General features: G+C 39.4%; 1 protein-coding gene across 2 annotated transcripts; it reads left to right on the top strand.

The window, feature by feature from the left end:
- Positions 1–1,243: 1,243 nt before the first annotated feature.
- On the top strand, positions 1,244–13,162 carry SRSF4 (serine and arginine rich splicing factor 4). 2 transcript variants are annotated; one of them, XM_026702480.2, is made up of 6 exons: positions 1,244–1,551; positions 7,120–7,262; positions 8,130–8,242; positions 9,686–9,900; positions 11,248–11,337; positions 11,694–13,162. In XM_026702480.2, exons 1-6 carry the CDS (start codon positions 1,445–1,447, stop codon positions 12,556–12,558), a joined length of 1,533 nt encoding a protein of 510 aa, XP_026558265.2. In that variant the 5' UTR covers positions 1,244–1,444; the 3' UTR covers positions 12,559–13,162. The 2 variants fall into 2 exon arrangements, with proteins under 2 accessions (XP_026558265.2, XP_026558263.2); XM_026702478.2 differs by lacking the exons at positions 1,244–1,551; positions 7,120–7,262 and adding an exon at positions 7,615–7,778.
- The last annotated feature ends 292 nt before the right edge of the window (positions 13,163–13,454 follow it).

The following is a 13,454-nucleotide window of genomic DNA, read 5'->3' as shown; positions in this document are numbered from 1 at the left end:
ATTTGCCGCTGCATGTCTATCCCCAAATCACAAGTATTCCAATCTTTGTGTAAATTCTTCACTTTGGGGGGAAATGATAAACTATACTGAAATATTTTAAATAGCTAAACGAATAGAATCAACACTATAGCAGGGCCATTATGGTTAGAATGCAGCCGTTATGGTTAGACTGCAGTACTGCACGCTAATTCTGCTGACTGCCAGCAGTACAGCAGTTTGAGTCTCACCGGGCTCAAGGTTGTCTTAGCTTTCCATCCTTCTAAGGTTGGTAAAATGAGGACTCGAATTGTTGGGGGCGATAGGCTGACTCTGTAAACCGCTTAGAGAGGGTTGTAAAGCACTAAAGGTAAAGGTTCCCCTCGCACATACGTTGCTAGTCGTTTCTGGCTCTAGGGGGCAGTGCTCATCTCCGTTACAAAGCCAAAGAGCCAGCACTGTCAGAAGACATCTCTGTGGTCATGTGGCCAGCATGACTAAATACCAAAGGCACACAGAATGCTGTTACCAAAGTGGTCCCTATTTTTCTACTTGCATTTTTACATGCTTTCGAACTGCAGGGTTGGCAGAAGTAAAACACTAAAGGGGTATATAAATCTGAGTGCTATTGCTATCAAAGGGCAACATAACTGACTTATGACCGTTTTTCACAATTACAACCGATGTAGCATCCCCATGGTCATGTGATCAAAATTCAGACACTGGCCAATTGACTCATATTTATGACGGTCGCAGTGCTCCAGGGTCATGTGATCTCCTTTTCCGACCTTCTGACAAGCAAAGTCAAGGGGGAAGCCAGATTCACTTAACAACCGTGTTGCTAACTTAACTGCAGTGATCCACTTAACAACTCTGGCACAAAAGGTGGTAAAATGAGGCAAAATTCATTTTTGCTAAGAAACATTTGCCAAGAGAAATGTTTCACTTAGCAACAGAAATTTTGGGCTGGATTGTGGTCGTAAATCGAGGATTACCTGTACAAGAGTGGAGAAAAATTTGAATTATTAAATTACAAGTTTAATAAATTATCATGCCCGTTGTAATTTATCTCACCAACAAGGTAGTATGATGGGAGACACGAAACAGCCCCCGCCCCTCTCTTCCGAGTGGCCCCTCCTGATTAAAGGAGCGCGTCCCCTTTAAGAGCCACCGCCGCGTGCCGGAAGAAACAGGCCAGCTTCGAAAGCGCCGCTGGGAAGCTACCACGACTGGCGGCGTCATGTGACGTGTCCACGTCAGCACGCACGCCCTTGCGTGCGTGTACTACGCCAGCGAGAGGCAGCGAGAGGGAGGGGGGCGAGAAAAAAATCGCCGCCGCCGCCGCTGCTGCCGCCCCCTCCCCTCATACGGCCACCCCCGCGTGGAGCCCAGCGCGTGCAACACCGCCCCTCCGTCGCCGCCGTCGTCCCCGGCGCGGGATCCCCGCGCTGGTTCTTTGGCGGGGGAAATGCCTCGGGTCTATATCGGGCGCCTTAGCTACCAGGCCCGAGAGCGGGACGTGGAGCGCTTCTTTAAAGGCTACGGGAAAATCCTCGAAGTGGATCTCAAGAACGGGTGAGGCGGCTTTTAAGTCTTCTCACTCCGCCTGCCCGTTGCCGGAAGGTCCGCTCTTGGGCCTAAACCCGGGCCGGGCTTTCATCCCGCGTTTCTTCCTGTCAGCGCGGCCTGCCACCCCGTAAAGCGCATGCGCGCCCTTTCTCTGTCCTTTCCCGCGCGCGCTTTTCTTTCCCCCGCTGCGCCCCCTCCCCCCGCGATACTCCTGCGTTTCTCCGAGATCCTCGGGGGGGGAGGGGGGGAGCGCCTTGAAGTTTCTCCTGACCCAAGTTCCGTGCCTGACCCGTGTTGTGGCCCCTGCGGTGCTATTGGAGGGAGACTCGGGCACTCCTCTCCGGGTCAAAGCAGGCTTGGAAACCTCTTTAAAGAAAGCGGGGTGGGGTGTCCCCTGACATCCAGTAGCGCTTCCCTGGATTTCTAGCCCGCCTTTTCTGCAGGAGCAAAAGCTTTCATTCCCCGAACTCTGGGCTGAGAGGTGGGTCGACCGGCCCAAAATCGCCCTCGTGAGTTTCCTCAGTGGCTGAGGATGGACTTGAACCTGCATTTCTTCCCTCCAGCATCTTCACTACGGGTAGTCCACTTATGATCACGGTCCTCACCATCTTTTTTAACCACCCCATTATCCCTGTCGTTTTAATGGCCGGATGCCCTTCCTGTCGCCAATGTGATGTTTTGTTCAGCAGATATATTCTCAGGGTGCCCAGAGAGGGAAATATCAGCCTCAACCTAGGATCCAACTTACGACCACAGTGGAGCCCAAAATTTATGTTGCTAAGTAAAATGTTTGTTAAGTGAGTTTTCTTTCTCTTCCCCTCCCTCCCTTTGATGACTTTCCTCGCCATAGTGGTTAAGTGAATTGTGGCAGTTTATTAAGTTAGTAACACCGTCGTTAAATGAAATCTGGTTTCCCCATTGACTTTGCTGGTCAGAAGGTCATAAAAGGGGATCGTATGACTCCGGGATATGGCAACCATCATAAATATGAGTCAGTTTCCACAAGCACCTGTATTTTGATCACGTCACCATGGGGATGCTGCAAAGGTTGTAAGTGTGACAAAGGGTCATGCCACTTTTTCCAATGTCGTAACTTCAAACAGTCACTAAATGAACTGTTGTAAGTCGAGGACTACCTGTATTTGGGATTGTTGTGTTTTGGGGGAGGGGGGTATCTTTGAGTCAGTCTTTGACTCCTGGAGACTGACTGGACTTGTTTGTTCAGTTTTCCTGGCGTGGTTTTTCAGAAGTAGTTTGCCATCTAGGGCTGAGACAGAGGGACCCAGCCCATAATCAGGCAGCTGGCTTCTTACTAAAGGCTGGACTTAAAACAAATGCTCTCTGAAGTTTCTAGCCTGGTGCCTTAATCACTGCATTAAACTGGCTCTGTTTTAACTGTTACACCTGCTCAAAGCTTGGGTGTTATTATATTTTTTATCCCACCTTTTAAAAAACTGTGTAACTGGCAGAGGCAAGCATAACTAATACTTCTACCTTCTATTTTCCCCACAACAGCCTTGTGAGGTGGGTTGGGCTGTGAGAGAGTGACTGACCCAACCAAAGTCACTCAGCCAACTTTCATGCCAAAGGGAGACCTAGAACTCATAGGCTGTAGGCTAGCACCTTCACCAATACGCCAAACTGGCTCTCTTGCTTTCATCTCGTGTTTAAAGTCTTATCATAGGACAAAATGAAATGTCTTCTTTCCTGAAGGAAGACCTGGAGCTGGAAGTGGGTCCTGGATGAAGCCCTTTTCTTAATGAACGAGCAGTACTGGAAGCTGCTGTGTACTGTCTGGGTTCATGCATTGTGCTGTGCTATGATTGACCATGGCTTATTGACTATCTAACAGCCAGATCCACAACAATATGGTAAGCCACAAACTATGGTTTACAAACCACAGTGGTTCAATTCAGGCAACAGGCCAAACCAAGACTAGGCAAACCAATTTTGATGTGGCATTTTGTACAATGGGTAAACAGCATCTTGCATGGACCATTAATCTAATTTTGGTGTTAAGTCTTTTTTGGTTTAATTGGAGATGTTAGATGTTGAACCTGGGATTTTTTAAGTAACAGATCCTCTGTCTAATCAATGGCCATTCTAATAAATATATTGCTTGACATTTGGACTTGGATCAGGAAAGTCAATGATTGCTTAGAAAATGTATGCTATGCTGTCTTTACTTATTGTAGAATTTAAACAAATTTAATGTAAAACGTATTTTTAGCACTTATAAAACAGTACAATTAAATGTGTATTGGTTTAAAACCAATCCCATTGCATTTGTACAGAACATACTGCTTCATGAGAGGGCTTAAGCCTGTATTTAAAGGGAGTAGGCTTCATTCCTTTCATCAATAATTATTTCATGACAGAATTGCAACATGATTTATAGAGCAGAGTGGGGGGTATTTATTTGAAATACTATTTAATTTACTCTGGTTACTGTATTCTCATGTAAATATGCACACACATTTCAAAGTATCTCTAAAAATGGCAAGTTTACAAAAATAATTATATAGTTGAAATATTTCTTCTGTAAAGGAGCACTGTGAAATTGATACAGTAGTGGTGGTGCAACAGTAGGCAATATCCATAATCCCCTATAGTAGTTGATTGAACAGGAAATTGTTGTGACATTGTGATAAACGGTCCAGGATATGTAAATAATACATGACTAAATCTTGCATGGGTTTCTTTAGGTTAAACAGGTTCTTTTTAGGACAAACACATGTAACAGCTATCTAGAAGATGAAAAAATGTTAGTTATTCCTTATAGGATATAAGATAAAACTTTAACTGTAAATAAGATGAAACTTTTAATTGTAAAGCCCTCTATTTAATAGTCTTTAATTACAAGCGTTAATATTTGTCATTATATTTGTGATATCATTTTACAAATGATACAAATTATGTATTTTCCTTCAAATTCATATGCATACTGTCATAGACATGATGCTGGCTGATGCAGACATTTGGTAAATAGCATGCTAAACTGATGTTTTACTATACTATACAAACAACTAGCAAACAAATAAAAGTTCTTGCATTTAATAATAAAGTAATGGTGATGCCATCTAGATTTATAAATGTCGTCAACTAATAAAAAGAACCAGATAGGATCAGTTCTTGGTATTAGAGCAATGTTCAAGTTGATCTCAGTTTGAACATAGATTTCTGTGGTGATTTCTAGGTGATTTCTATTTTTTGCCCATCTTCAGACATCACATGATGCTTTGAAGAACAAGAAACTTCCTCTTTTACTTTTGATTAACTGAGGTCTATGCTGTCTAATGCAACAAATTGAATAAAGGTAACCGGCAATTTTTCAGAAAGCCAGCTTCAAAACTGATAGAAAATCTATATAATTTTTTGAACTCTAGACCAGGGGTCCCCAGCCCTCAGTCCAGGATCCGGCAATGGGCCACAGCATGCCAGAAATCAGGCTGTGCAAACAAGCGAAGCCCCATTTGCCGGTTGCAGGCAGCATGCAAAACCACTCCCCCCTCCAGTCCACGGAAAAATCTCCATGGACACGGTCCCTATTGCACAAAAAGTTGAGGGTCGCTGCTTTAGACAGCATACAGTAAACTAAATGATTACTTAAAAATAGAAGTATAATTTTTCAAATTATTGACAATAAAAGGTCATGGGCTAGTCAAGAGATTACACTAAATTGTTTTGTTGTAATTTGAGCACCGTCTTCTATTTTCAGTAATTAGCCAAATTTAATTTTTCGGCTGACTTGTTATTAATGGGCCAGGAATTTTAATAGCTAAAACAATATTAACTCTTAAAATAATACCTTTATACTTTTTTAAAAAGTAGTTTGTTAGCTTTGTTTTAATGTTTGTAAATACAGTAGTGATTAGCAAACTGCAGATGGTGTACTGCAGTAAATTGAAACTGCTTATTCTGTAAGAAATTGGGTAATATGGGTAAAACAAGTTGGGATACATAGGAGAAAAACAAAATTGGGGTCACAACGTTTAAAAAAAGTCCATACTTTTTGACTGCCTTAGTGTCTAGGATAATATTTAGTTTGCTGGGATTTAATTCCTTACTTTATTCTGAAGCTTTGAAATGGCAGCATGGTGTCAAATACAACTGTTTTACTATGGTTGGCAGTAATATTAGCGCAGTAAAAACTTTACTGCTGCACTAATTTACCATCAAAATACCAACTATTGGACAACTAATAGCATCTCCTAGACTTCTGTCAGATATTGATGGTTCAGACCATTGATATTTTTAACAATTCAAACTTCAGGAGATGAGTGCCATCAGAATCTGTCTCTAGCACAAGAAGGAGTAGATTGCAACTAGAGAAATATAATTTCTGATCATTTTAAAGTTTGAAAAAGCATTTTTTTCTCCGTTTGGTAGAAAAGTAAAAAAATTTTTTTGCTATCAACTCAAATATTTACTTCTTTAATTACATTAATTATTTCATTTAGTATGTATATTTTATATTATCTGGCTTTTTTTTCAAAGTCTTTTATGAATGAACCACCCAAGATAATTTATAGAAAAGAATCCTGCCTAGATATTTCTTTGGATGTTATATTTATCTGTATGTCTGCTAGTGAAGCTGACTCCCAGTTAAACATGCACAGGATACAGACTCAAAAGAATAGATGTTTTAACCTTTTGCAACCAGAATTACAGATTTTGGTAATCTGAATCATCTAATTCTAGAGAATGCTACAATCTGTTTTAACATACACTACCCAACCATATGTCTCTAGTAAACAAAAACATTATGGTATTAAAGACTAAGAGCATTTTTGGATATTATGAAATGTTCTAGAGTTAAATAATGAAATATTAATGCAAAAGGTTTCCTTCCATTAAACATTCTAATATTTTTTAAGGGTGACTTATACATTTAGAAAATATATCACTCATTTAAAAAGAAATTATGTTTCATAATAAAGCGTTTTTAAAGAATTCTGCTAATTTTTTGCTTCTGCTTTGGAGAAATAGAAAATAATTAGCAAAATGTAGAAGGCATAATACTTTTTTATGAAATTGCCTCAGTTTGCTTCTTTTGTTCTTTCCTTCCTTTCCTCATATTTGAAAATAGCAGCTCACTCTAGTCAGCCCTGTAAATTTTTTTTACTTAGAAGCAGAAAATTTCAAAAAGAGCCAGATTGGCTTCTTTAAAGTTACCAGCTTCCTAACTGTGTTGTTATGTTGTGTGGTCTACTTCCTGTCTATAATGTGCTTTAAATAACCGATTTCTTTTTAAAAGAAAAAGTTATAAAAGCCTTAATGCCAGGGAGCAATTTGTCTCTTTGTGATTTCTTAAGCTATTAGTACCTGCTGCCATAACCCACTTTATGCTTTGTACATTTTTTTAATAGTTACACCGTGCTCTTCCTGTTAATGACAACAAAGGAAAAGCCTTTATTGCCATCAACAGGTTTAGTTTTTGTTTTGGAGGAAGATGCTTTCTGAAATACCTATCTCCTACATTCCCGAAGTTTCAAACTAGTTCCTACTGCCAGCGGACTGGCTGAGGTAATTGGTGACATATTTGATTCTGGAGTAGTCTCTTCTCTTCTCCAGGTATGGCTTTGTTGAGTTTGATGATGTGCGTGATGCAGACGATGCTGTTTATGAACTAAACGGCAAAGATCTTTGTGGGGAGCGTGTAATTGTTGAGCATGCTCGAGGCCCTCGTCGTGACAGCAGTTACGGTTCTGGACGCAGTAAGCACTACATACCATTGTACCAGTGATTCGTCTTTCTATCTAAAGTAGAATATTTTTTAAAAGCTGTAATTTTTTTAATGTAAACTTTGACTACTGTGGTTTCTATTAAAGTAACATCTGGATGTTAATTTGTATTAAACATTTTTAACGTAATTAAATAAATGAGATTTAATTTTTGTTATTTTATTTTTGTAAATATTTAAATGGTTTATTTGTAATGTAAATATTTGTTTAACATAGACTTAACTAAGACCTCAATGTTTCAATTAAGAGTCCTTTGAGGCTAAGATGACTGCCTGTTCCATTTGCTGACCCTGGGTTGCCTTTCCATGAGTGGCTCTTTGACCTTTGTGGCCCTTGGCTGACCAAAAGGAAGCCATGTGACGACCGCAACCTTTTCCCATTAGACCTGGGTGGTGAGGACCCCAAGGGTTAGAGAGAGATGTGATTAATCTGAAATAGGTGCCTGAAAACCATTATTCATGTCAGATATTCAGAAAACTTTAAATCAATGTAAGTAACATTAGTAACTGACTATAGTGATTTGGTTATTTTGTTTTCAAAAAATGTTAGTATTTAAAAAAATGTAACTGTAGATGCATGTTTGATATTAGTAGTTAATATAAAATATACAGTCTTATTGTGTGGTAATATTTTAGACATATGTTCATAGTTTTCTGGCTGGCTTGATTAGTATAACATTTAAAGCAAGGACAATGTTATTTAGGCTGGGGTGGGGGTGGGAAAGTGTTAACATAACTTTTGGATAGACTAGTTTTTACATTGTTGGGGTGGGGGGTGTAGGTTTAATTCCTAACTCCACTATATTAGCTAAAGTACTGCATCTGCTTATCACATCTCAAGGTGGATATGGTTATAGAAGAAGTGGAAGAGATAAGTATGGGCCTCCGACCCGTACTGAATACAGATTGATCGTTGAAAATCTGTCAAGCCGTTGCAGTTGGCAGGATTTGAAGGTAAGTGGAGTCTGGGCTTCTGCCAGTTCTGATTTAGTGATAGATAGTATAAACATAAATTGAAGTCTTAATTCTTGTTGTATGATCCATGCCAAAGGAAATATATATATTTGTTTCTTAAATATATTCTTTATAGTTTTTATTTGAAATCTTAATGCAGTGTACTAAGTGCAATTGTGAGCTTCTTGAGCATGAAGTGTTCACTGCCTGTGCTCCTTTTATTACCTATATTGCATTACCTATTAAGTACAGAGAAATGCTTCCAAATCAACAGAAGTCTCTATTTCAACTCTCAAACATGACCTTGATCTTTTAGAAGCTGTTCAAAAAAACTAAGAACAATTGCTTCTTTGGGGCACTTGTTGCAGTGGCTTACTCTTCTGTTTAAGATTGGATAACTGTTCATTGGGCCATTTGAATTGGCTAACCTACTTATATAGGCCACTGGAATAGTTCTTTGTCTCTAGGGATGCAAACTGTTCTGAAGTACAAGTAGTCTTTAACTTACGACCACAATAGAGCCCCAGATTTCTGTTGCTAAGTGAAACAATTGTTAAGTGAATGTTGCCTCGTTTTATGACCTTTCTTGCTACTGTTGTTAATGGCTGCTGTTAAGTTAGTGACCCACTTGTTAATTTGATCTGGCTTCCCTGAGTTCGCTTGTCAAAAAGTAAAAAAGGGTGATCATATGAACTTGGAACAGTGCAACCCTCATAAATATGAGTCAGTTGCCGAGCATCTGAATTTTAATCACATGACTATTCAGATGCTGCAACCGTCATAAGTATGAAAAATAGTTGTATGTCATTTTTTTCAGTGCCATTGTAACTTTGAACATCACTAAACAAACTGCTGTAAATCAAGGACTATCTGTACTTTCCTAGAGGAGATAAATATCTTTATTGCAAATGCAGAGTAGCCCTCAGACAAAGAAACTCTAAAAAAAACTAGCTAGCATGTGTGTACTTTTTTGCCTCTTCAAGATATATATCATGAGCTTTTTTTGGATTGCTTACAATGAATTTCTCTTGCAGGCCTGTTGATTACACCTTTATTGTAATGGTGTACTCAATGGTATTGTCTAGCCTTTGGGGTCTTGTTTCCACCTTGCAAACTCCAGCCTTTATAAGCACCTCCATTTTTGCCCTCTCCCCCCCCCCCTTGATTTCTTGTCCTGTTCTGTCTCCTTTTAAAATTCTACAAAAATGATGCCTTGAAAAGCAAGGGGTGTTGATATTTTAGGAAAAATTAGCAATTATCTGCGACACCTAGAAATTGAGAGGTAGATAGAAATAACAAAATATTTATCAATAAATCAGTAATTCATTTAGATGTACAGATACCACATGTGCCTATTAGGACATGACCAGGGGTGTGTGTGTGTCATTTTTTCATTTGTAGCACTATCAGACCAAGATACTGAAACCCTGTATCTGTTCTTAGGATTATATGCGTCAGGCAGGTGAAGTGACATATGCTGATGCACACAAGGGAAGGAAAAATGAAGGTGTGATTGAATTCAAATCTTATTCAGACATGAAAAGAGCCCTTGAAAAACTGGATGGGACAGAAGTAAATGGTAGAAAGATAAGACTAGTGGAAGATCGGCCTGGGTCCAGGCGCCGCCGTTCTTACTCCAGAAGTCGCACTCATTCAAGGTAAGTTTGTAATACCATGCTTATTAGAGCAATAGTTCAGAATAGTTAATGAAAAATAACAGGATATTCACTTGCAGGAAAAGCAAGTGAACAAGGACCGAAATTGTCATAATGAATTGTGCTGATGATAAAGAAATAGAGGTGTGTTTCAGGAATAATGCCAAGTTATGACTTGGTATGATACTGTTGAGCAACCACGACAGTCATGTTTCTACATATGGAATCTATATCTCCAGCTTCTATTTGCCATTGAGGCAAGCCATAGCCTTTTTATTTGAGGGAGCAGATAAATCACCTGCCTGGGGAAAGGGATGTATGATCCTTTTCCAGAAGCATTGCTATAAAGCTGTTCTACAGGAAAGCAGTTAATGAAGTTTATATGGGAAAATTCTATTATTTGAGGATCTCTAGATGAAAGCTGGAAGCTGATGAAACTGAACAACAATGTTTTGAAGCCCCCTTTACAATATTGAACATGTTGATACAATTTAGTTTTTATTTACAAATATATAAATATGGTATAATCTTGCAAGCTAGAATCAGAGGCCAGATCCAACATAAGAAGGCAGTATCTCATTGGCGGAACATATGTTTAGGTTGTAAAATGTCACAAAATCATTGCCTGGTGTGTTCAGATAAAATTTTGAAAAATAGCCTGGAAAGTTATTAACCAATAATTGCAGAGAATAAAATCTAGGCTGATCAATGACTTGAGTTTTGTTCACCTGTTCAGGTCAACATGTAAGTAGTAAGGATCAGCTTTTAACTCTATTAGTATATCAGTTGGAATCCTTCTAGTGAAGGGTTCCAGGTCATGGAGAAATATTTGAATGTACAAAAATGGTTTTCACTACAAGCATGGAAACTCTGTTAAATAATGCACAACTTTTCTTGAAGATAAAAAGCAAATGAAATAACAGGTCTGCAAAGCCATTGGAAAAGCCTCGTGTCTTTGTAATTTGAGTTGTAACAAAATTATTATCTAAACAACGTTCTTCCTCCTGCTTTCTTTTCTTATTCCAGTGATCCCTCTGACCACAATTGCATTCTCTTTATTTCATCTATTTATCTTTGTCAAAGCTGGCTTTTGTTTTCCACTGACACTAAATGAAACTAATCTTACCTCTGACATTAGAAGGCTTTATGGAGCCCCGTTTGCCAAAACCTGTTAGATTTCTTAGTAATATATAAACAGAACTATGTTGTCTCAGAAATGCTCTAGGGAGGTAGCGCCTTCTGTTATACTGTGTTATGCAGCTTGAAAGGGGATTTCTGTGCCATGCTCAGCTGAGTCTCTTGAATGCCCATGGTAATTTAACAACTGTGACACGATTGTATTACCTCCAGGTCTCGCTCTCGAAGCAGACATTCCCGTAAAAGCAGGAGTCGTAGTGGCAGTAGTAAAAGCAGCCATTCAAAGAGCAGATCACGATCCAGGTACAGTAAAGTTTAATTAATAGTGGACATAATTTAAGTTTATGCTCCAGTAACATGCATTCTAAAAAAAATTGGCAGTGTTGCAATAATTGCTGTTCAGGAACAGTTATATAGTGTTATAATCAACAGTTGTATGCCTTACACAGTGGGATGCAGGGGATTATTAAGCATTTAGAATATAATTGAAATCATGATTGTGAAAATTTAAACAGTATTATTTAAGTAGTCGGAATATTTATAATCAGAAATTTGAACGGTCTGAGACGTCTGCTGAATTACAAGATAAAGATTTGGCCCTACCAAATCATTGAATACCTGCAAAACTTTTCTATTTTTTTTTTCTTTTTGACTACCAGGTCTAGATCTCATTCCAGAAGCAAGAGCCGCAGTCGGAGCAAAAGTCATAGCAGAGGCCAAAAGGAAAAAAGCAGGAGTCCAAGTAAAGATGATAAAAGCAGGAGCCGCAGTAGAAGTGTCGAGAAATCTCGAAGTAAAAGTAAAGACAAACCACAGGATATAGTTCAAAATGATGGTGACCACCAAGCAAAAAGCAGAAGTCCCAGCAAGGAAAAGAGTAAGAGTAAAAGCCGTAGTAGGAGTGGCAGCAAAGAGAGGGTAGAAAGGGAGGAAAGGAGAAGCGTAAGGGGCAGCCGGAGTAAAGAGAGAGAGAAGAGTGTCAGCAAGGGAAGGAGCAGGAGTAAAGAAAGGAGCAGGAGTAAAGAAAGGAGCAGGAGTAAAGAAAGGAGCAGGAGTAAAGAAAGGAGCAGGAGTAGAAGCCGTAGCAAGAGCAAGGACAAGAGGAAAGGTAGGAAGAGGAGCAGGGAGGCCAGCAGGAGCAGGAGTCACAGCAGAAATGAGAGAAACAAGAGAAGGAATAAACGTGACAGCAAGTCTAGCAGCAAGAAGAAAAAGAGAGAAGATCAAGAGCGGTCCAGGTCCAGGTCCAGGTCCAGGTCCAGGTCTAGGTCCCGATCTCAATCCAAGGAAAAAGAGCGTATAAAAACAGAACCTGACCCAAAAGACGCCAAAGGCAAGGGTGAGGAAATGGACACCAGTTGTAGATCAAGATCAAGGTCAAATTCCAAGTCTAAAAATGTCAAATCGGAATCTCGCTCCAGATCCAAATCCGTTTCAAAAACGAGGTCCCAGTCGAAGTCTAGATCGAGATCTGCTTCTAGGTCACATTCTCGATCTAGGTCGCGATCTCGTTCCAGATCCTAAACTTGCTGCAACCCACATTTAGAGCTCTATGAGAAGTCTTTTGTACATGTTTGGTAGTTGTAGCACAAGTGATTGGAGTAGAACACATGTCACTGCTGTACATTTTTAATACCCCCCCAATGGTGTGTTTGTAAGTGTTTGGTCCAGTGCTCCCTCTCTGTTGCATGTTCTTGAACTAGAGACTGAGGGCTTTCTTCAGGTACGGTGCATCATCCTAGATTTCCAGAACAGCCATAGAGAAGGAGCATTGAATTGATGGGCTTCTAAGATTGGAATGATGACTCCTAGGTAGGTATGGTAATTTCAACAATTTGCCCTTAAATTGATGCCCCTTGATGTATGCCATTTAGTGAAAAGTGCAAAGTCTTAAATTTCATAATACCCCTTTTTTGTTTCATATTTTGGACTTGCAGAGTATGTGAATAGCACAGTCAGGAAAATAGATACCTACAGTAAACTATAGGAAGGGAAGAAACAAAAGTAGAGCTCCACATTCTGGTATTGTGACAATATCCTTGTTTTATATTTTTTATTTTTCCCCATCTTGCAAAAGTACAGTGACCCCTGTTTCCATTAAATTTGAATAAAGACTATTTTTGCTTGACCAGTTGTTGTAAAGCTTTTAAGTGAACGCTGCTTTGTCCCCTTAAAAAATGTACAAGAGTTTCAAGTCAATCATGCAGCCCTTTATAGGCAGAATTTGCAGCAAAGACTTCTGACATTTAATTATTTAACAAAAAATAACAATTGTCCTTTTCCTTCCAAAATTCCTCCATTACTTGGGGGGGAGGGAAAATATGAACTTGTGGGAAACAATCTGTGCAATAATTGTAGTTCTGAAAAAGTTTCCCTCGTATCCTCAACTTATGGATCTATCCATCTAGTTTCCTTTGCCA

This window comes from Pseudonaja textilis, chromosome 10 (genome assembly GCF_049901715.1).
Source record: "Pseudonaja textilis isolate UNSWEBS1 chromosome 10, rPseTex1.2, whole genome shotgun sequence".
Classification (NCBI taxonomy): Eukaryota; Metazoa; Chordata; class Lepidosauria; order Squamata; family Elapidae; genus Pseudonaja; species Pseudonaja textilis.
The sequence above is the reverse complement of the archived record's forward strand: the minus strand, read 5'-3'. Positions and strand labels throughout refer to the sequence as shown.

Excerpts from the sequence above, each read along its gene's own strand:
- SRSF4 (XM_026702480.2), top strand. The coding sequence starts at position 1,445 with ATGCCTCGGGTCTATATCGGGCGCCTTAGCTACCAGGCCCGAGAGCGG. Across the intron at positions 1,552-7,119 it reads GAAGTGGATCTCAAGAACGG|GTATGGCTTTGTTGAGTTTG; the intron begins GTGAGGCGGCTT and ends TCTCTTCTCCAG. Across the intron at positions 8,243-9,685 it reads GCAGTTGGCAGGATTTGAAG|GATTATATGCGTCAGGCAGG; the intron begins GTAAGTGGAGTC and ends ATCTGTTCTTAG.